The 22,441-nt window shown below is 41.1% G+C and overlaps 1 protein-coding gene across 8 annotated transcripts in view; it reads left to right on the top strand.

Annotated features, from left to right (window-relative positions):
• The first annotated feature begins 8,391 nt into the window (after nucleotides 1–8,391).
• The window catches only part of cd36 (CD36 molecule (thrombospondin receptor)), a 40,117-nt gene continuing 26,067 nt past the window's right edge, over nucleotides 8,392–22,441 (top strand). For 6 of the 8 annotated variants that reach the window (XM_059987252.1, XM_059987254.1, XM_059987255.1 and 3 more), the window contains exons 1-3: nucleotides 8,392–8,652; nucleotides 13,825–13,985; nucleotides 17,596–17,740. In XM_059987252.1, coding sequence (XP_059843235.1) covers nucleotides 8,533–8,652; nucleotides 13,825–13,985; nucleotides 17,596–17,740 — 426 coding nt within the window. In that variant the 5' untranslated portion in view covers nucleotides 8,392–8,532. Of the gene's footprint in view, nucleotides 8,653–8,736; nucleotides 12,789–13,824; nucleotides 13,986–17,595; nucleotides 17,741–22,441 lie in introns of those variants that run through there. The other 2 variants (XM_059987258.1, XM_059987259.1) reach the window with 2 other exon arrangements.

Raw genomic sequence — 22,441 nt, forward strand, 5'->3', positions numbered from 1 at the left:
GAGTACCAGACAGAGGTTCTTACTCATCAGCAGTCATATTACTGAGGTTCTGTTGATATCACAAGCCAGTGTTAGTCCTCTTGAAACAGATGGAAGTCGCTCATGAAGGGACATATTCAAGAGGTTCTTACCATCTGGGAGATGCCCTCTTCATGTTGGTACTATCGGGGAAGAGGCCTGAAGACCCTTACTCAAAGTTTATAGAACCCTCTGCCATCAGGTTTCTCAACAGTGCATGAACCTATGCACATGACCTTGTTTTCCCTCCTTTGTACTTTTGTAACTTAGAGTAACTTTTATGTCTTGTGGAGTGCGCTGTAAAGTTTCACTGCTGAAGTAACGGTTTCTCTGTAGCAGCAATGTTTGGGTTATGGCTGAAGATACCAGGATTGTGGATGCATGTTAGCCAATCAGGATTTTGTTACCTTGTCTTGTGATTCTGGAAGCAGTTAATTTCATGGGCTTTTACCGGAGGGAGAGAGAGAGATGAAAAGAAGATGCGAACGGAGAGATTGGGTAGACAGATTGGCAGGACGAGTGGACTCCAAGCGTGGGTCTGAAGGGCAGCGATGATCGGAGGAGGTCAATGAGTTAGCTCCAACTTTATGCACAGACTGTTTAATAAGATTTGGGCCCTTTTTCTTTTTTATTTCGTTTCTCTACGAACCATATCGTCAAAGTAAGAGTTATAAAGCTTAAGTGTTTAATTGCATATTGTGTACTGTTTGTTATTTTGGGGTACAGATTTGTAACGGGGACACATCGCGCAGCATCCACCCAAACGAGATTTCTTAAGTTTGGTTGGGCAGGGGTTACCACCCCCCATGGTAAGCCGCTAGACAAAGCGAGTGTTACACTTGCACAGTACCGTTGCTGTAAAGCAACAGAATTCACAACATGTGTCAGTGATTAGAAACATGAAATTATGTAGAATAGGAGGGGTTTAAAGACTGTAAAGCATAACAATGACAAGTTAATCACTAAAGTGGATACGGTTAAATAAGCCTTCAGCTGAGTATTTGATAAATATTCATTTAAACATTAATCAATTCATACAATAATAGGAAATATATAATGATATCTAGAAATCATGGTGTATCATTCTAAAAAGAATTACAAAAATAAAGATATGACAGAGATAGTGCATAAAGTACAGACTAAAGAAATAAAGTTAGAGTTTCATATACGTTTGTTGCAAGTCCTGAAGGCTCCGAATATGCTTTACAAGAACTTTATGTGATCTCAGACACCCAAAGGACAATAAACCAGGATTCTGTACCATCAGCCACTAAGTTCATTAGCATGTGTTTGTGTGGGAGCACAGCTACACAAAATACTTTCAAAGCTCTAAGAACATATATGGAGATACAGGGGACTGCAAATGCTGGATTTTTTTTTGTCCAAAAATCATACTGCTGCAGAAACTGAGAAGGTCAAGTAGCCTCCGTATAGAGAATGGAATTGCTGATGTTTTGTGTTGAGACCGTGCATCAGGATTCAGAGTGGAGTGGAAAGCTAGCCAGCATAAAGAGGAGAGGTAGAGGGGTGAGATAGATGATTGGTGGACTGAGGAGGAGTGAAGGATGATGGACAGAAGGAGCTGGGAGGCAGAGTATATGGTAAATGGAACAAAAATGGGAAGACCGGAGGTGGATTGGAAGGTGAGAGAGAGGGAAACACAGGAGGTAAGGTTACCGGAAGTTGGAAAATTAGGCTTTCATACCATTGGGTTGACTGGTGCTGTAGTGGTATCAGCACTGGACTTCAAGGCAGGTGGTCCTGAGTTGGGCAGCAGCAGTATCTGCGTGGAAGAGAGGCCTGGCAATCTGCCTCCGTATCTTGCCATGAGAACCCTATGGACCCTGTGGTCCATGAGGTCACGAAGATTTAGGCTTGACTTAACGACTGAGCAACATATCATTGGGTTGTACTCTGTCCAGGTGGAAGATGAGATGAGTTTGGGTTGGATACCTCCCTGGCATTAGAGAAGAGGAAGGACAAACCAGTCAATGGGGGAATGGGAAGGATACTTGAAATAGCTTGCAACCCAGAGCTCAGGGCAGCTGCTAGCTGGCCTACATTTAGTGTCACTGACTCAGAGGAGGCCCTAGATTGAGCAAATGCAGAAGAGAGATATGGTGGATATTTTGAAGCAGGAGGGCATTCTACACTGGGAGAGGAAGAGATTCAAAATGTCTGTAAACATAACTGTCAGTCCATCCTCTTCCATTTTGTCTGTCTTTTACATCGTAACTCATCCTGTCGGTTGTTATTTTGCCCTATCATCAGCCTCTCCTCACTATACATTGTCTGTTTATAAACCAGCTAGCTCATCTTCAGCACTATTAACACCTTCCCTATAATAATTCTTGCATTGAAATACAGGCAGCTCAGGACACTGGTCACTCCATGCTCGACCTTTTGATTCCTAACTTTGTCTGAGGTCTGGTCAACATCTGCCTCTGCCACCTCTCCACGAACTGTTCTGGCACTCTGGTTCCCATCCCCCCACAACTCTAGTTTAAACCCCATTATGCAGCATTAACAAACCTTCCCACCACAATAATAGTCCCTCTCCAGTTCAGGTGCAAACTGTCCCTTCTGTACAGGTCCCACCTTCCCTGGAAGAGAGTCCATTGATCCAAAAATCTTATGCCCTCCCTCGTAGACTAACACCTTAGCCACATATTAAACTGTATAATCTTCCTAGTTCTGGCCTCAGTAGCACGTGGCATGGGTAGCAACCCTGAGATCACGGTCCTGGAGGTCCTGCCCTTTAACTTAGTACCTAACTCCCTGAACTCCCTTTGCAGCACCTCATCACTTGTCCTACCCTTGTCACTGGTATCTAACAGACCAGGACTTCTGGCTGTTCACCCTCCCACTTAAGAATGCTGAGGACTTGATCTGAGTTATCCCAGACCCTGGCACTCAGGAGGCAACATATCATTTGGGAAACTCACTCTTGCCCACAGAACCTCCTGTCTGTTCCCCCAAGTAATGAATCTCCTATCACCACAGTGTGCCTCATCTCCCCCCTTCCCTTTTGAGTCACAGAGGCAGACTCAGTGCCAGAGACCCAATCACTGGGACTTTCCTCTGTTAGGTCAACCCCCCTGACAGTATCCAAAGTGATTTACCTGTTTTTGAGGGGGACGGCCACAGGGGTACTCTGCACTTGCTTCTTAACCCCTTTTTCCTTCCTGGCAGTCACCAAGATTCCTGTGTCCTGCACCTTGGCTGTGACTACCCCTCTATCACCCCTTCAGCCTCCGGAATGATCTAGAGTTCATCCAGTTCCAGCTCCAACTCCATAATGCAGATTGTTAGAAGCTGCAGTTGGATGCCTTCTCTCAGTTGTTGTCATCAGGGACACTGGAGGCCTCCCTTCTGTCCCACGTCCTGCAAGAGGAGCATTCAGCTACTCTGCCTGGCATCTCTACTGACCCAGCTGAGCAGATATAAAGAAAGGAAGAAAAAATAACTTGACATCAAGCTTTTCTTTGTTTTTTTTCTGACTGAAGCCGCTCTTTGTTGAAGCCTCAAAGAGCTAAAGCCTCAAGATCACCACTCTGTCCACTAAGAAATGGCTGCTGTGACGATGGCCGCTGTGTTGGCCCCTGTCTTCCTTTAATTTGTTCTTGCTAATCAATCCCAAAGGCCGAAAGGTTGCTGGTCAAAGCTCTTTTTCACTGTAGTAACCTGCTGTTGCCTTTTGTACTTGGGCATTGGACCCGATGGAAGACCCCTCCTTTCAAAGCTTCTGATGTCCAGATCGGCCACTGCTCAAAGCTCTTTTCTCCTTCTCAAACCCATTCTCCTGTCTTCTCTCCATAACCTTTGATACCCTGATTAATCCCCAAAGACTTGGCTGGCGCAACCACCTGTGGCAATGAATTTCACAGATTCGCCACCCTTTGACCCAAAAAAAATAATCCTTAAGTCTGTTCTAAATGGATGTCCCTCTATTCTGAGGCTGTGACCTCTGGTCCTACAGTCCTTCAAAACAGGGAACATCCTTTCCACCAACTCTATCTAAACCTTTCAATATTTGAAAGATTTTAATGAACACCACCCCCCCCCCCCCATTCCAGTAAACTCAGTGAATACAGGCCTAGAGCCATCAAATGCTCCTCATGTGTTAACCTTTTTATTGCTGGGATCATTATCATGAATATCATCTGGACCCTCATTGTGTTCCAATCCTCTTGAAATGAATGCTAACATTGTATTTGCTCTCCTTACCACTGACTCAAGCTACAAGTTATCCTTCTTGGAATCCTGGATGAGGACTCCCAAGACTCTTTGAGTTCTGGGTTTTGAAATTTCTTCCCATTTAGAAAATAGTTCATGCCTTCATTCCTTCTATCAAATTGCATGACTCCACTGTATTTCATCTATTACTTCTTTCCCGATTCTTCCAATCTATCTAAGGCCTTCTGCAGACACCCTGTTTCCTCAAAACTACCTGGCCCTCCAACTGTCTTCGTATTGTTATGTCCGCAGCCCCCTCCTTTGTGAGAATCGCAAGAGCACTAGTTGGAGGGGGGTCAGTAGACCCAGGAAATGGGAGAGAGAGACGTGCCGAATGCCTCGATCCCCCAGTGATGCAAAATAATGCGACATTGACCATTGTCTCCTGGAGACCACGTTTGTGGATTGGGGACTATGCTACGTGCAAGCCCTTGGGCAAAGTGGGCTGGTTGAGAGAGAGATTGCATCATCCCAACCTGATTGACATCTGAGACCCAGTGAGGAAGTATAAAAGAGGGTCTGGGGGAACAACCCCTTGAGACGCACCCGAAGAAACGCCAACAATCCCGTAGTGTCGGGAAGCCATTTGAAGGTAGCCACGTGCATTTGATTCCGCGGCTGGAATTGGTGGCTGGAACCATGGAAACCAGCTTTTAGCTAATAACGGGGAAGCCCGCTCCCCTGATTCAACGGATTTGCTTCATAAAAGACCCGGGCAAGTTTCTTTTCTCACCAATCTCTCTCTCTCTCCAACAAGTGAAAACCCGGTGGTCCCCAAAGGCTGAAGCCTGCAGGAACTGAGTGACTTTTATATTTCCATCGGACAATATATTATCCCCTAGACAAACGATCGAGCTGTTTCTTATTGACGGTTATTATTAGACCCGCGCTTTTAGATTGAGTAGTGACGACGTATATTATCTGAATGTTTGTATTAATCTTATTTTTGTGCCCCTTCATAAATAAAGACTTCTAAAAATAGTACTATCAGACTTCAACGGACCTCTCTATCTTTGCTGGTAAGTGATCCAGTTACGGGATTCCGTAACAGTATCATATACAAAATTGGCCACAAAGCTATCAATTCCTTCATCCAAATCATTAACAGATAACAGAACAAGAAGCAGTCCCAACACTGAGCCCTGTGGAGCACCATTAGTCACTGGCAGTCAAATCGAAAAGGCTGCCTTTTTTCCCACTCTTTGCCTTCTGCCAATCAGCCATGGTAATATCTTCACTGTGATTTCATGGGCCCTTATCTTGTTAAGTAGTTTCATGTGCAGCACCTTGTCAAAGGCCTTCTAAAAATCCAAATAAACAACATTCACTGACTCTCCTTTGTCTGGCCTGCCTGTTTTTTCCTCATAGAATTCCAACAGATTTGTCAGGCAAGATTTCCCCTTAAGAAATCTGTGCTGACTTTGGCTTATTTAGCCATGGACCTCAAAACTTCATCCTTAATAATTGACACCAACATCTTTCCAACCACTAAAGTCCGGCTAACCGGCCTATAATTTCCTTTCTTCTACCTCCCTCCTTCTTAAAGAGTGGAGTGACATTTGCAATTTTCCATTTCTCTGGAATCATTTTGGCATCTAGTGATTCTTGAAAGATCATTACTAATGCCTCCACAATCTCTTCAGCCACCTCTTTCAGAACCCCCGGTCCAGGTGACTTATCTACCTTCAGACTTTTCAGCTTTCCCAGCAGCTTCTCCCCACCTTCTGATGTTCCACTAGTGTATTCCACAGTGACGACTGATGCAAAATACTTATTAAGCTACTGAGTCATTTCTTTGTTCCACATTATAACCTCTCAGCATGATTTTCCAATGGTCTGATATCCACTATCAACTGTCTTTCATTATTTATATATCTGAAAAAACTTTTTGTATTCTCCTCCCTATTATTAGCTACCTTAACTGCATATTTTATCTTATCTCTCCTTATGGCTTTTTCAGTTGTCTTCTGTTGGTTTTTAAAAGCTTCCCTATCCAATACCTTCCCACTAAATTTTGCAATATCATATGCCCTCTATTTTGCTTTTATGCTGCCGTTGACTTGTCAGCACTGTTGTCTCATCCTCCTTTTAGAATACTTCTTCATCTTTGGGATTTAGCCTTCCAAATTGCTCCTAGAAACTCCAGCCGTTCCTGTTCTGCTGTCATCCCTGCTAGTGTCCTTTTCCAATCAACCTTGACCAGCTCCTCAATCATGCCTCTGTAATTCGCCGCTTTTCTCCATTGCAATACTGATATATCCAATTTTAGCTCCTCCTTCTCAAGCTGCAAGGAGAATTCTATCATATTATGATCACTGTCTCCTAAGGTTTCCTTTACCTTAAGCTCTCTAATCAAATCTGGATCATTACATAATACCCAATCCAGAATTGCCATTCCCCTACTTGGATCAACCACAAGCTGCTCTAAAATTCCATCCCATATGCATTCTACAAGTTCCCTCTCTTGGATTCAGCACTGACTTGATTTTCCAAAATACTTGCATATTGAAATCCTCCGTGACTATTGCAACATTGCTCTTTTTTACCCTCACAGTTTCTTAATACTACCCACAAGGATTCAATATATTCTGATCCTATAGGTATGTCCCTTCTTTCTAAGGGTTTGATTCCATTTTGATCACAAGAACTACCCTACTCCCTCTGCCTACCTTTCTATCCTTTCGATATAATGTGTGTCCTTGGATGTTAAGCTCCAACTATTATCTTCTTTCAGCCATGACTCACTGATACACATAACATCATACCTTACAATCTTTAATTCTGCTACAAGATTATCTGCCTTTTTCCATATACCATGTGCATTCAAATATAACATCTTCAGTCCTGGATTCATTACCCTTTTGATCCTAACCCCCTGTTGCATTTAACTCATTGTACTGACTGCAATTTTGCCTTATCATCTGCCTGTCTTTCCCCACAGTCTCACTACACACAACATCCAGTTGTGTATCAACTGCCCCACCCTCAGCCCCATCACTCTGATTCCCAATCCCCTGCCAAATTAGTTTAAACCCTCCCCAAAGCTCAAGCAAACCTGATTGCAATAACATTGGTCCCTCTCAAGTTCAGGTGTGACCTGTCGTTTTGTACAGGTCATACCTTACCGAGAAGAGATCCCGATGATCCAGAAATCTGAAACCCAGCCCCGTGCATCAATTCTTCAGCCACGCATTTATCTTCCAAATCATCGTATTCTTACCCTCACTGGTGTGTGGCACAGGCAACCATCCAGAGATTACTGCCCTGGAGGTCCTGCTTTTCAGCTTTCTACCCAGCTCCCTATATTCTCTCTTCAGGACCTCCTCCTTTGTCCTATCTATGTCATTGGTGCCAATATGTACCATGGCTCCTGGCTGTTCACCCACCCCCTTTAGAATGCTGTGGACCAATCTGAGATATCTCTGATCCTGGCACCTGGAAGGCACCACACCACCTGGTCATCTCTTTCACGTCCACAGAATCTGCTGTCTGCTCATCTAATAATGGAATCCCCTAACATTACCACACTCCTCTTCTTCCTCTTTCTCTTTTGAGCCACAGAGACAGTGCCGGAGATCAGGTCACTGCAGCTTCCCCCTTGGTAGGACAACCCACCTTAAAGACTCCCAAAAGTATCTAAAGAGGTATACTTATTGTTGAAGGGAACTGTCATGGGGGTTCTCTACACTGGCCGCCTATTCCCTTTCCCTCTCCTGACCGTCACCCATCTACCTGCCTCCTGTTCTATGTTCTATGAAAGGTGAGGGCTAGGGAAACTCAACTCTCTTTGGAATTTAGAATCCCTACCCTAATCTCCTAGTTCCGTTTGATGGATCTGCACTAATCCCATAAATCGTTCATTCCAAGCTCTGGCATTTTTAGCTGAAGAATGGTTAACCCTCATATAGTTCATTATTTCATTTTGGTGTCATCAATTGAAGTCCTTCATTAACAGCTTTATAAATAACAGACAAAGTAGACTTAGGGATCTGTTACGTGTTGATTCACTGATATTGCACATTCTCTTATCATGTGAACTTTGGTGTCTGACCTTTGTTTGTTTAGACAAGCAGTTTTGATGTGATTTGCATTTTCCAGCAATCAAACCCCACTTTATCAGTGCTTCCTTCTAACTTGCTGTCAAATGCTCTTTCAATAGCTGGGTATTTATAAGACTCCCTGCTCCCAGAGTGTCTCTTTGCTGACTGCTGGCTGCTGCTTTAGCTGAACACCTACTCCGCACCAAAATATTTTGCCTTAATCTACTGGTTAGGAACTATGGGCTGTCACAAAATAGTCTTACTTAGCATCGGAATTGCTGTCGGCGCGCTCTTGTTGATAATTGGAGGTATTCTGATACCTGTTGGAGATGAGATTGTTCATAAGACCATAAATAAGGTACAGGCATATTCTGAACTTATGTAAATATATATGGTCAGTTTTTCATTAAGTGTTCAAAAAGTGATGTGGTAAAAATACTTTATATGTACGATGTTCATGCATTATCACATTGATAAATTTCAGTAGTGTAAATTGAGATCGTATTTATTCATTTGTTTAAAAGATTATACACATTGACGTCATAAGTATGAAACAAATCTCCTGCAAAACTACTTTTTTGCATAGAAAATATTACAATTAAAAATGGTCATACAGCTGTGGAACTCTTAAACCACATTCCCAATTAACTTTAACTGAAAGGGCCACATACTCTGCATACAGTACCACATTTCCTAAACACGGGCTTATAATATTAAAAAGTCGATTTGTGTGAAATACACACACACACAGGTAGTAACTATCTGGCTGTATGACTGTCCTAAGACACAAGTTCTACGGAGCTGGGATGAATGCTTGGGACAGCTAGAGAGAGGGGACGCTTCCTTTGTGTGGTGAAGGCATGATCAAGTTTGTCTCTTTCATTTCATCTTTTATTCCTATTTGCATTGTGCAATCAAACTGTTGCACATTAACCGGTCCCACTTCCCAGCTCAGTCAATCCGTGTTCCAACTGTACATTAAAAGATCTGTATTTGCTTACTTTGCAGCTTTCACCATTTTTAGCTTCATATCCGTTCGATCAGGAGTTAACATTTAAAAGAAGAATGCATGTGATTGCTCAAAGGATTCTTTTTTGTTTAATTGTCTTTAATAGGAAATAATGTATAATTATAATTTTCTGGTCCACTGCGATAAGACTGTATATTCTGATGCAAATGGGAAATGTCATGAAAATCCATATGCCACATGTCAAAAAGCCAAAACTGGCTCATGAGACTTAGTCTCAGGATTACTGGTATATACTTTTACAAGTGGAGGCAAGTTCGAGTTCAGGTTTAATTATCATTTAACCATACACGAATACTCGTGAATACAGCCAAACAAAACAGTGTTCCTCCGTGGCCAAGGTGCAAAACAAAACAGAGGTTGACCACCGATTTTCTGGTACCCTCAGTTCCTGAGCCTTGTCAGATTAATGTTTTTGCGGATTAATGATCACGCAATAATGATGGCAAAAATGGACCATAGAAGCTAAAAAAGGATTATTAATTATACAAGAATTAAATGTAAGTTTATTAATTACTGTGCTTACAAAGAATGTTGTGTCTTGGTTATCTTTTTAAACATTTCATCCAGGCGAAGTTGCTTCATGTGTTTTGATCTCTCCCTGTGTAATTTTTCTTGCATCAAATACAAATTCATTAGCTCTGGTTCATTAGGAAAGTACGTCTCTCTAGCTCTTTAATTAAATCACCCAACAACTCAATCAACTTGTCAATAGTACATATTTTGGCTTCATCATCATCGCTGCCATCTTCATCACTTGTAGATTTTTTATCAGCATTCAGTACACTGTCTATGACTTCTGATGCTGTAAGGTGATGCACAACAGGTGTTTTGTCATTGACAATCAACCACTTATGTCGACTTTCATCATTAAGGCTACTTGCTATGTCTTTGAAAGCAGGTCCTGTAACAGTTTTTGGATCCTCAAACAAACCATGAGCAACTACTTTCTCCTTTGGTACATGAAATCCTGTTAAATCATTAAGCTTTTCTTCAGGTGCATGATCAAACTTCAAGGCAGGCCACAACTTATGGTTGTACCTTCTCCCACCCTCGAACAATGAACCAAAGAATGTCTTTCGTTAAATTCTTTAATAAATATCTCTACAGAACTGCTAGCATTCACCTCATCTAACAGATGTTTCATGAAAAGTGAGTGATTCTTGGCCTCGTAATTTCATCCGAATTAAAAGAAGTGCCCAACCATCAGTTTCCAGGAAATTGGTGGTCAATCTGTACCAATAATCATACACAGCACAAGGCATATTTAACACATTTAAGATAGTAGTAAGCATACAATGCTTTACATTTTAAAATGAATACTTTTCATAATCATATTTGAGTATTTTTATAACAAAACTTCACTAAGGCACTTTGTAAAGGGGGTTTGTTGGTAGTGATGTATGTCCTTTAGTCCATCTGATGTCCATCAGTTAACAGATAAGTTGTGCCCTTTTTGAACCCATCCTGTTCTCTGGGATCTTGGTATGTTCTAATCACCAACACCTGATTATGGATAGTTCCTATTATTGGAAATGTAGCAGACTTTTGTCTAAACAAAAACCCTCGTTCACCTGTTTCATGGTTTTCTGCTTATTAATAATGCCATAGGAAATTAGGTTATTGTTGTTATTCACCTGTATTCTGCATTGAACCAAATATAATTTCTAATTGATTTTAAAAATGCTTCCAGTAAACCCTCTCTCTCTTTGCTGTCTTTGTTCATTTGCTTCAGCTAAAAGGGAAGGGAGCCTTGGCTGTTGGAGAAATGGAACTCTCGGTAGCTTTTGCTCTTAGTTCATTTTATGATCAATAACCTCCAGGTGCATGCAATTCCTATTGGTCATACAAGCAGCAAAAATGCACTACCTGCTGGTTGCCAATTAACTATTACAATATAAGAAATCTGACAGCAAGTCTGGAGGAAGCACATATTCAAATAATCAAAGAAATTAAGAAACCCTTGCCAGGGAGGTTCAGATCTTTCATACTGTGTATGAGCACAATTCGACCACAGAGTTAAGAATATTAAATGAGCATACAGTACTTAAATCTGATGAATCATAAATCAGGTAACACAGAATAGAATAAAGATGTTAGAACTGAGAAAGGATTAAGTGAGAGAGACATAAGGGTGAAAGAGGAGAATTAAAAACTTGTAATTTTAAAATTTCTAACATTAATTTCCTTCTGAGGGAAAGCAGCCCCACTTATGTAAAATTGTTTTTTTTTCAAAGCCAAAGAATTTGTTTGGTGGTACTTGTCCATCACCAAACAACTAACATTTGATAGATATCTGAATGCAAGGAAATTGCTAACAGCAGTTTCTAGACTTTAAGGATTATTTACCAATGGGTGCTGATAGCCTCACTTATAGTATATTCGTTGTCAAATGCAGCCATCATTTAGACTCTGCAGTTTATCATTTCCCATGGCATTTAATAGTCACTTCAACGTTGTGTCTGGTATCGGTTGCACTTGTCTTCAATTCACAATCACAACTCTATGATTCCTATCTGGTAGATCTGACAGATTTAATTTAATTTGCATATTGGCATATCAAGCTTTTGATCTCTTCCGTGTCCTTGACTTATGGAATAAAAGTTGATTAATAATTTTTTCAGCTGAGGGGTGACTAATGAGGGTTTAGGCAACACACACAAGTAGCTATAGCCTCAATTACAAGACATACTGTATATTATTGTATATGGAAACTTCTGCCTCACATGAAAGTCAACTGAGTTAATGGAACTAATGGAAGTTGAATAAGTAATCAACATCATTCCAGTTTGGATATTATGAGAAGCCATTACTTAAAAAGTGTACGGTAATGATATATGATTTGATGCCTTCTACAGACTGTGCTGGGTTCAGGATTTATGGTGGAAGAATTACAACTTAAGCGTATTACAAATATGAAAGAAAATCAATCTATAATCACAGTTATGAATTGTAGGGAGGCTGGGATTTTTAAAGGTTCCCATTCTTGACATGACTAGGAGAAGCATTTGGGGAAAAGGTGTTGGTCAGTAAATTAATTTGTTTCTACTCAGTATTCTAAGGGAACCCTGGTGCAACCAGAGCAACATGGTTTGTTTGTGAGGCTGAAAAATTGGCCAATAGGGGTAAAGTTCACCAATTTATTAAAATCTCTGGCAGAGTTTTGTGTCTTGCGTGCAAGTCTAAGGATCAAGTTAGCCTTTGACCTGCAATATTTATTAATAATTTACTCCCAGTAACAGATGCAAATTCATGTAAAAACATTAATAATTGTCTCCAAGTACATCCTCTTGTTACAACACTTGATATACAAACAAGCAGCTTCTGATGTTCAAAAGCACTGAATGGAAAAGGGTCAGTTGTGATCTTGCTTTTTGAGATGTTTTCATTTAATCCTTATATGTGATCTTTCAATAGATTATTGAAATCTATGTGCATGTTTGTCATATAATTCAGATCTGAAAAATGTAAGTATCTGTTTACTTTGAACTCAAGTTTTTATTGCACTATGTTCCCATGATGTTTATCAGTTAGAGGACAATCACAGGAAGGTTTTTTACATGATTAGTTTAACAGATAATATGTGCATTTGTGTGATTTATTTGATGATGAAGCACTGTTCAGAGTTCAAATTGCATTATTAAAGTATTTTGCAAACTGGTCATTTTGGGTTTTGGAAAACTGTGTGCTGCAGTTTTCTCACAATGGACTGAGCGGTGAAATAGGGAGACACAAGAGACTTCATTTGCCTGAATCTGGAGCAAAGAAAAGCCGTGGGAGGGATTCAACAGATCAAAGAGCATATGTGGAGGAAAATGGACAGTTGGTGAAATAGGGAGAATGATAGCAACTCTGAAGAACTGTTGCCTGTATATTCTGGCATCTGGGTAGCAAAAGAGCCAGATCATTGAGAGATTTTATTATATCCTGTATGCCCATATTTTGGTGATTGACGGAGGAAAGGACAGACACTGAGAGGCACACACCAAGAATCTCTTAATGCAACTTTGGGAAAGGAAACAATCTCCAGAAATAGATCAGTCACATGCAGATAGACAATGTTAAGAAAGTCGGGTACACAAGCACAAACCCAACAACCATTTTGGAGTCCAACCATTATAATCATCTCATTACCATCATGTAAAACATGACAGAGTGTGCTCAGACAAGACTGTTCCCCAGCTTGGGCCATTTTGATCAGTTGGTAAAATGAGCAGAGAAATGACGAATTGAACTTAATCCTGAAGCTTGTGAGATGATGCCTTTTGGGGGGACTGAAAAAGCTAGAATATACATCATAAATAGTCACAACCTAGCCCAAAGACTTAAACACAGGATGGTGTGTTACAGTTCCTGGGAAACATGCAGGCAGACAGATTCTGATTCATTTATGTACACACGTACATTGAACAGTAATGTGGGAGGCCATAACAAGGTAGATTGTGAGATCGAGAGTCTATCTTATTGTACTGATAATTTAACAGTCTTTTCAATCTCTCATAGGAAGGTGTTATTGAAGAAGGCACTCTTGCTTATGAGAACTGGATACAGACTGGGAGTCCAGTCTACAGGCAGTTCTGGCTGTTCCATGTGAAAAATCCATCAGAGATTATAAATTCTGGTGCTAAACCTATGGTTGAGCAAAGAGGACCCTACACCTACCGGTACATGCCATAAAATTATCAAAAACTTGGTGCTATTAAACTGAATCTTCAGATGTCTGTCAGAATGCTGTCCACCAACTGAGATGATCAGCTCTCAAAGGTTCATTTATTGTCAAAGTATGTATCCATATACAACTCCGAGATTTGTCTTCTCCAGATAGCAATGACACACTCTTCCATCATTTCTCAGCCACAGTTTGGCCTCCCAATCAAATCCTTTGCTGCCAACGCATCAGGAAAAGAAACAACGCATGCTTTACAGTGAACTCACCCATTACAGTTAGCTAATGTACAACTCAGTTGAATTAACCGAGCCTTGGTAGAGTAGATAGTTGGGCACTATCACTGACCTTGGCACCTGGCTAGAGAAACTGACCAGGTTCTATTGCCCATTGCTATCCAACGTCCCCTTGCGGAAGTGTATCATACTGGCCAACGACTGAATTAGTCTGATGCCAAATAGTTTGAAAACAAGAACCCCTGGAGGAACACAAGTCTCCTGGGTTAGCTGCTGAAGATCACTACTTAGAAACGTACTTAGTGTCTGCAACCAAAGGATGGAGGAGAACAGGAAAAGAACAAATATAAATCAATATATCTTGCTGCAAGTCTTGTAAACTAAAGTGAAAAAGAGAATAGACTTACAGAGAGAAAATCTCGTGGTTGAAATATTATATCACAAACTTTCCTGTGGTTTTGGTTATCATTCAAACTCTCTGTTACACCAATCTACATATAAGACTATAAGACCATAAGACATAAGAGCAGAGTTAGGCCATTCAGCCCATCAAGTCTGCTCTGCCATTCCATTATGGCTTATCCTGGATCCTACTTGACCCCATACACCTGCCTTCTCACCATATCCTTTGGTGCCCTAACCAATCAGGAATCTATCATCTTCCTCCTTAAGTTTACCCACAGACTTGGCCTCTACTGCAGTCAGTGGCAGAGCATTCCACAGATTCAACACTCTTTGGCTAAAAGAATTCCTCCTTACCTTTGTTGTAAAAAGTCACTCCTCAATTTTGAGACTGTGCCCTCTAGTTCTGGATACCCCCAGCATAGGAAATATCCTCTCCACATCCACTATCTATGCCTTTCAACATTCAGTAGGTTTCAATGAGATCCCTCTGCATTCTTCTGAATTCCATTGAGTACAGGCCCAAAGCTGCCAAACGCTACTCACATGTTAACCCCTTCATTGCTGGAATCATCCTCATGAACCTCCTCTGGACTGTCTCCAATGACAACACATTCTTTCTGAGATATGGGGCTCAAACCTATTGACAATACTCCAAGTGTGGCCTGACTAGTGTCTTATAAAAGCCTCAGTATTATCTCTTTGCTTTTATATTCTATTCCCCTTAAAATAAATGCCACCATTGCATTTGCCTTCTTTACTGCAGACTCAACCTGTAAATTAACCTTCTGGGAGTCTTGCACGAGAACTCCTAAGTCCCTACGCACCTCTGATGTTTGAACCTTCTCCCCATTTAGATAATAGTCCGTACTATTGTTCCTTTTACTAAAATGCATCTTACATTTCCCAACACTGTATTCCATCTGCCACTTATTGCCCATTCTTCCAATTTGTCTAAGTCTTGTTGCAATCGCATTGCTTCCTCAGCAAGACCTACCCCTCCATCTATCTTTGTTTCATCTGTAAACTTTACCACAAAGTCATCAATTCCATTATCCGAATCATTGAAAAACAATGAGAAATGTAGCAGTCCCAACACTAAACCATGAGGAACACCACCAGTCACTGGGAGCCAACCAGAGAAGGCCCCCTTTATTCCTCCTGTAATGCCCGAATCTTTCTGTAATACCACAGGATTTTATCTTGTTAGGCACCTTCATGTGGCACCTTATAAAATGCCTTCTGAAAATCCAAATAAATGATATCCACTGCCTCTCCTTTGTCCACCCTGCTTGTTACTTCCTGGAAGAACTCTAACAGATTTGTCAGGCAAGATTTCCCTTCACAATGCTGACTTTGACTTATTTTATCATTAGTCTCCTAGTACCCCAAAACCTCATCCTTAATCGCAAACACCAACCACCGAGGTTAGGCTAACCAGCCTAAAATTTCCTTTCTCTTGTCTTCCCCCTTCTTAAAGAGTGGAGTGACATTTCCAGTCCTCTGGGACCATGCCAGAAGCAAATGATTCATGAAAGATCACAACAATGCATCCATTATATCTTCAGCAACCTCTCTCAGGACAGTCCGTCTGGTCCAGGTGATTTATTCACCTTTCAGTGTGCCTAGCGCTTTTTCCTTTGTAATAGCAATGGCACTCACTCCTGCTTCCTGACACTCACGGACCTCTGGCACACTGCTAGTGTCTTCCACAGTGAAGACTGATGCAAAGATCCCTTTAAATTCATCTGCCATTTCCTTGTTCCCCATTACTGACTTCCCCCAAGCCATCAGACTCCACAATACCCAAAGCCTGGACTGATACCAACTTACTGCCCTCTACTGTGCCTATTGTCTTGTTTGTTTTATTATTTTAATGCCTGCAATGTTTTGTGCGCTTTATGCAGTCCTGGGTAGGTCTGTATTCTAGTGTAGTTTTTTTTCTGTGTTGTTTTCAAGTAGTTCAGTCTAGTTTTTGTACTGTTTCATGTAGCACCATGGTCCTGAAAAATGTTGTCTCATTTTTACTGTGTACTATACCAGCAGTTATGGTCGAGATGACAATAAAAATTGACTTGACTTGACCTGACTAACTCACCAGCATCATTTTCCAGTGGTCCAATATCAACTCTCACCACCCTTTTACTCTTTATATAACCGAAAAAAAGTTTTAATATCCTGCTTTGTATTATTGGCAAGTTTGCCCTCATATTTAATCTTTTCCCTTCTTATAGCTTTTTTTAGTTGCCTTTTGTTGGATTTTAAAAGCTTCCCAGTCATCCAACTTTCTACTCACTTAAATGCCCTTTCCTTGGCTTTTATGCAGTCTTTAACTTCCTTTGTCAGCCCCTGCAATTTGAGAACTTCTTCCGAGGGACAAATCTATCCTATGCCTTGTGAACTATTCCCAGAAACTTCAGCCATCTCTATTCTGCTGTCATCCCCACCAGTATCCTTCTCCAATCCAGCTGGACAAGCTCCTCTCCCATGCCACTGTAATTCCCTTTATTCCATTGTGATACTGATACATGTGACTTATGCTTTTCTCTCTCAAATTCCAGTATGAATTCAATCACATTATGATCACTGTCTCCTAAGGATTCCTTTACATTAAGCTCCCTAATAAGATCTGGGTTATTACATAACACCCAAACAATTATATAACTGTTTGAAAAATCCCAGCTAATGTTTTTATATCCCTCTAGTAATTTAAATGCTGCAAAAATAAAAGTTTTGAGAATATTTTAATATTTTAATGTTCCGCATGTAGTTGATGGAATTTTTGCGGTGAGTTTCCTGACAGATGACTCTCACACTCTTCATTCCTTTCCTGCAAAAAAAGCCTTTCACTCACATCCTGCTTCTCTGCTACAAAGCACCTTTATATATTCACTATAAAACTGCTATAAAACTTCTTAGTTGTGCTGTATGTTACAATACATGTAGCGTTTCTATTGATTTTATTTCTAGAGTGCGGTACCTGCCGAAGAGCAATGTTACGATGAATGATAATTACACGGCTTCATACCTCCAGCCCTATTCAGCCATCTTCGAGCCCACCATGTCAGTGGGGTCACCAACAGACAGACTGACAGTCCTCAACCTTATTGCTGCGGTAAGCAACAAAAGTAACCATATAACCATATAACAATCACAGCACGGAAACAGGCCATCTTGGCCCTCCTAGTCCGTGCCGAACCCTTAATCTCACCTAGTCCCACCTACCCGCACTCAGCCCATAACCCTCCACTCCTTTCCTGTCCATATACCTATCCAATTTTACCTTAAATGACACAACTGAACTGGCCTCTACTACTTCTACAGGAAGCTCATTCCACACAGCTATCACTCTCTGAGTAAAGAAATACCCCCTCGTGTTTCCCTTAAACTTCTGCCCCCTAACTCTCAAATCATGTCCTCTAGTTTGAATCTCCCCTACTCTCAATGGAAACAGCCTGTTCACGTCAACTCTATCTATCCCTCTCAAAATTTTAAATACCTCGATCAAATCCCCCCTCAACCTTCTACGCTCCAATGAATAGAGACCTAACTTGTAACTTAATTGCTGAAACCCAGGTAACATCCTAGTAAATCGTCTCTGCACTCCCTCTAATTTATTGATATCTTTCCTATAATTCGGTGACCAGAACTGCACACAATATTCCAAATTTGGCCTTACCAATGCCTTGTACAACTTTAGCATTACATCCCAACTTCTGTACTCAATGCTTTGATTTATAAAGGCCAGCGTTCCAAAAGCCCTCTTCACCACCCTATCTACATGAGACTCCACTTTCAGGGAACTATGCACAGTTATTCCTAGATCTCTCTGTTCCTCCTCATTCCTCAATGCCCTACCATTTATTCTGTATGTTCTATTTGGATTATTCCTGCCAAAATGTAGAACCTCACACTTCTCAGCATTAAACTCCATCTGCCAAGGTTCAGCCCATTCTTCTATCCGGCATAAATCTCCCTACAAGCTTTGAAAATCCACCTCATTATCCACAACACCTCCTACCTTAGTATCATCGGCATACTTACTAATCCAATTTACCACCCCATCATCCAGATCATTTATGTATATTACAAACAACATTGGGCCCAAAACAGATCCCTGAGGCACCCCGCTAGTCAGTGGCCTCCATCCCGATAAACAATTATCCACCACTACTCTCTGGCATCTCCCATCTAGCCACTGTTGAATCCATTTTATTACTCCAGCATTAATACCTAATGACTGAACCTTCTTAACTAACCTTCCATGTGGAACTTTGTCAAAGGCTTTGCTGAAGTCCATATAGACTACATCCACTGCCTTACCCTCGTCAACATTCCTCGTAACTTCTTCAAAAAATTCAATAAGTTTTGTCAAACATGACCTTCCACGCACAAATCCATGCTGGCTACTTCTAATCAGATCCCGTCTATCCAGATAATTATAAATACTATCTCTAAGAATACTTTCCATTAATTTACCCACCACTGATGTTAAACTGACAGGTCTATAATTGCTAGGCTTCCTTCTAGAACCTTTTTTAAACAATGGAACCACATGAGCAATATGCCAATCCTCCGGCACAATCCCCGTTTCTAATGACATATTAAAGATCTCCGTCAGAGCTCCTGCTATTTCTACACAAACTTCCCTCAAGGTCCTGGGGAATATCCTGTCAGGACCCGGAGATTTATCCACTTTTAAATTTCTTAAGAGCGCTAGTACCTCCACCTCTTTAATTGTCATAGGTTCCATAACTTCCTTACTTGTTTCCCACACCTTAGACAATTCAATATCCTTCTCCTTAGTGAATACCGAAGAGAAGAAATCATTCAAAATCTCTCCCATCTCCTTCGGTTCCACACATAGCTGACCACTCTGATTCGCTAAGGGGCCAATTTTATCCCTCACTATCCTCTTGCTTTTAATATAACTGTAGAAACCTTTCGGATTTACTTTCACCTTATTTGCCAAACCAACCTCGTATCTTCTTTTAGCTTTTCTAATCTCTTCCTTAAGATTCCTTTTACATTCTTTATATTCCTCGAGCAATTCCTTTACTCCATGCTGCCTATATCTATTGTAGACATCCCTCTTTTTCTGAACCAAATTTCTAATATCCCTTGAAAACCATGGTGCTCTCAAACCTTTAACCTTTCCTTTCACCCTAACAGGAACATAAAGATTCTGTACCCTCATAATTTCACCCTTAAATGACCTCCATTTCTCTATTACATCCTTCCCATAAAACAACTTGACCCAATCCACTCTCTCTAAAGCCCTTCGCATCCCCTCAAAGTTAGCCTTTCTCCAATCAAAAATCTCAACTCTAGGTCCAGTCCTGTCCTTCTCCATAATTATATTGAAGCTAATGCTATTGTGATCACTGGACCCGAAGTGCTCCCCAACACATACATCTGTCAGCTGACCTATCGCATTCCCTAACAGGAGATCCAACACTGCCCCATCTCTAGTCGGTACTTCTATGTATTGTTGCAAAAAACTATCCTGCACACATTTCACAAACTCTAAACCATCCAGCCCTTTTACAGAATGAGCTTCCCAGTCTACGTGTGGAAAATTAAAATCTCCCACAATCACCACCTTGTGTTTACTACAAATATCTGCTATCTCCTTACACATTTGCTCTTCCAACTCACGCGCCCCATTAGGTGGCCTATAATACACTCCTATCAGTGTTACTGCACCTTTCCCATTCTTCAATTCCACCCAAATGGCCTCCCTAGAGGAGCTCTCTAATCTATCCTTCCAAAGCACCGCCATAAGATTTTCTCGGACAAGCAATGCAACACCTCCTCCTCTGGCCCCTCCTACTCTATCACACCTGAAGCAACTAAATCCAGGAATATTTAGTTGCCAATCACACCCTTCCTGCAACCATGTTTCACTAATAGCTACAACATCATAATTCCAGGTATCAATCCACGCTTTAAGCTCATCCACCTTTCTTACAATGCTCCTAGCATTAAAATAGATACATTTAAGATACTCTCCATCTCCTCCTCTCTTTCCATCCCTAACAATGCATTCAAATTTATTATCCTTTTCTTTCTTCTCCCCTACATCTTCGGGCTGAGCGCATCCCTTCTCCATCACCTGCCTTTCCTCCCTCACACACTGTCTCTTTACTTGCTCTACTGGTGAACTAACCTCCTCTCCCATAGTCTCCTCAAATAGTCTCCCGCCTCCCCCATCTTACTAGTTTAAAGTCCGCCCTGTAGCCCTAGCTAACCTCCCCGCTAGGATATTGGTCTCCCCACGATTCAAGTGTAACCCGTCCTTCTTGAACAGGTCACTCCTGCCCCAGAAGAGGTCCCAATGATCCAGAAACTTGAATCCCTGCCCCCTGCTCCAATCCCACAGCCACGCATTCATCCTCCACCTAATTCTATTCCTACTCTCACTGTCGCGTGGCACAGGCAGTAATCCCGAGATTACTACCTTTGCGGTCCTTCTTCTTAACTGCCTTCCTAACTCCCTATACTCTCGTTTCAGGACCTCTTCCCCTTTCCTTCCTATGTCATTGGTACCTACATCTACCACGACCATTTTTATTTATCAAAACCATTAGATACCAATCAATAAGTCAGACTCAGCAATGCATACCACCATTAAAGCCCTCTGTATTGAGTTAAAAGGTATACAAAATCAGTACTTTGAATGGTGGGTTACCTAATGAAGGAAGTTTGGATAGGCTTGTATCCATTGGAATTTAGAAGAGTGAGAGATGACTTGCAAAGGTATGAGATCTTGAAGGGTCTTGACATTGTGAATGTGGAGGAGAGGTTTCATTCTGTGGCTGCACCTAGAATTAGGGCTCACTGTTTATAAATAAGGGGGCCACCCACTCAGATTAAAGATGAAGCGATATTTTTCTCTCGTCAGAGGGTCATGAGTCTTATGAATTGTCTTCCTCAGAGACTGGTGAAAGCAGAGTCTGGTTATTTTTAAGCAGCGAAAGGTAGACTCTAATAAAGAAGGGGTTGAAAGAGTTGAAGCTCCAATGAGGACAGTCAGGATACTACTGAACAGTGGGATAAGTGTCAAGGACCTGAGTGGCTCACTTTGTCCTAATTCATCCCTTTCAGAAAGTTTGAAACAGTTATGAAAAGAAATATAGACCACACCAAATTACAGTCATCAACTGTAGTTTCAATGAGGTAGAACAAAGCTTGGTAGATAGAACTATGACTGAAAAATGAGGAATGTCTTAAGTTAAATTATTCAGCTACTCTATGTTTCATGCTCCATGGATGAGTGAAAAGACAGTAAAATTGACTGAGAGAAAAAAAGTGCATGTAATAAGTACTACAAACAAGAGAAAGCCTGGAATGCCGACTGTACCTTTTCCATAGATGCTGCCTGGACGGCTGAGTTCATCCAGCATTTTGTGTGTTTTGCTTGTATAATAGGTACCAAGTCATTACACAAAGTGTGAGCTGAGTTAATTAGAGGAAATTTAGATTGGATGTAAAAAGTAAGAGGTAAAAAGACTTTGTACTTTCTTTGGGATGGAGGCAGATGGAAGAAGATCAGATTTACTGTTATGAAGAGAAAAACAAATCGAGGGAAGTTATTCTTATTGATGGGGGGGGGTGTCAAAAACTTGGCTACATGGAATGAATGTTACTGGCAAAAGGACACAGAATATCAAAAGGAAAACATTTTTTACACATGTCACTCACTGGGTTCTGAAATGCATTGCCAAGGGGAGTAATGGAGGCAAACTTGTAAAGTACAGAAGGGAGCAAAATAAATATCAGAGGGAAAGAATATGTTGAGAGGAGTTAGGGGAAT

This window comes from Hypanus sabinus, chromosome 13 (assembly GCF_030144855.1).
Source record: "Hypanus sabinus isolate sHypSab1 chromosome 13, sHypSab1.hap1, whole genome shotgun sequence".
NCBI lineage: Eukaryota > Metazoa > Chordata > Chondrichthyes > Myliobatiformes > Dasyatidae > Hypanus > Hypanus sabinus.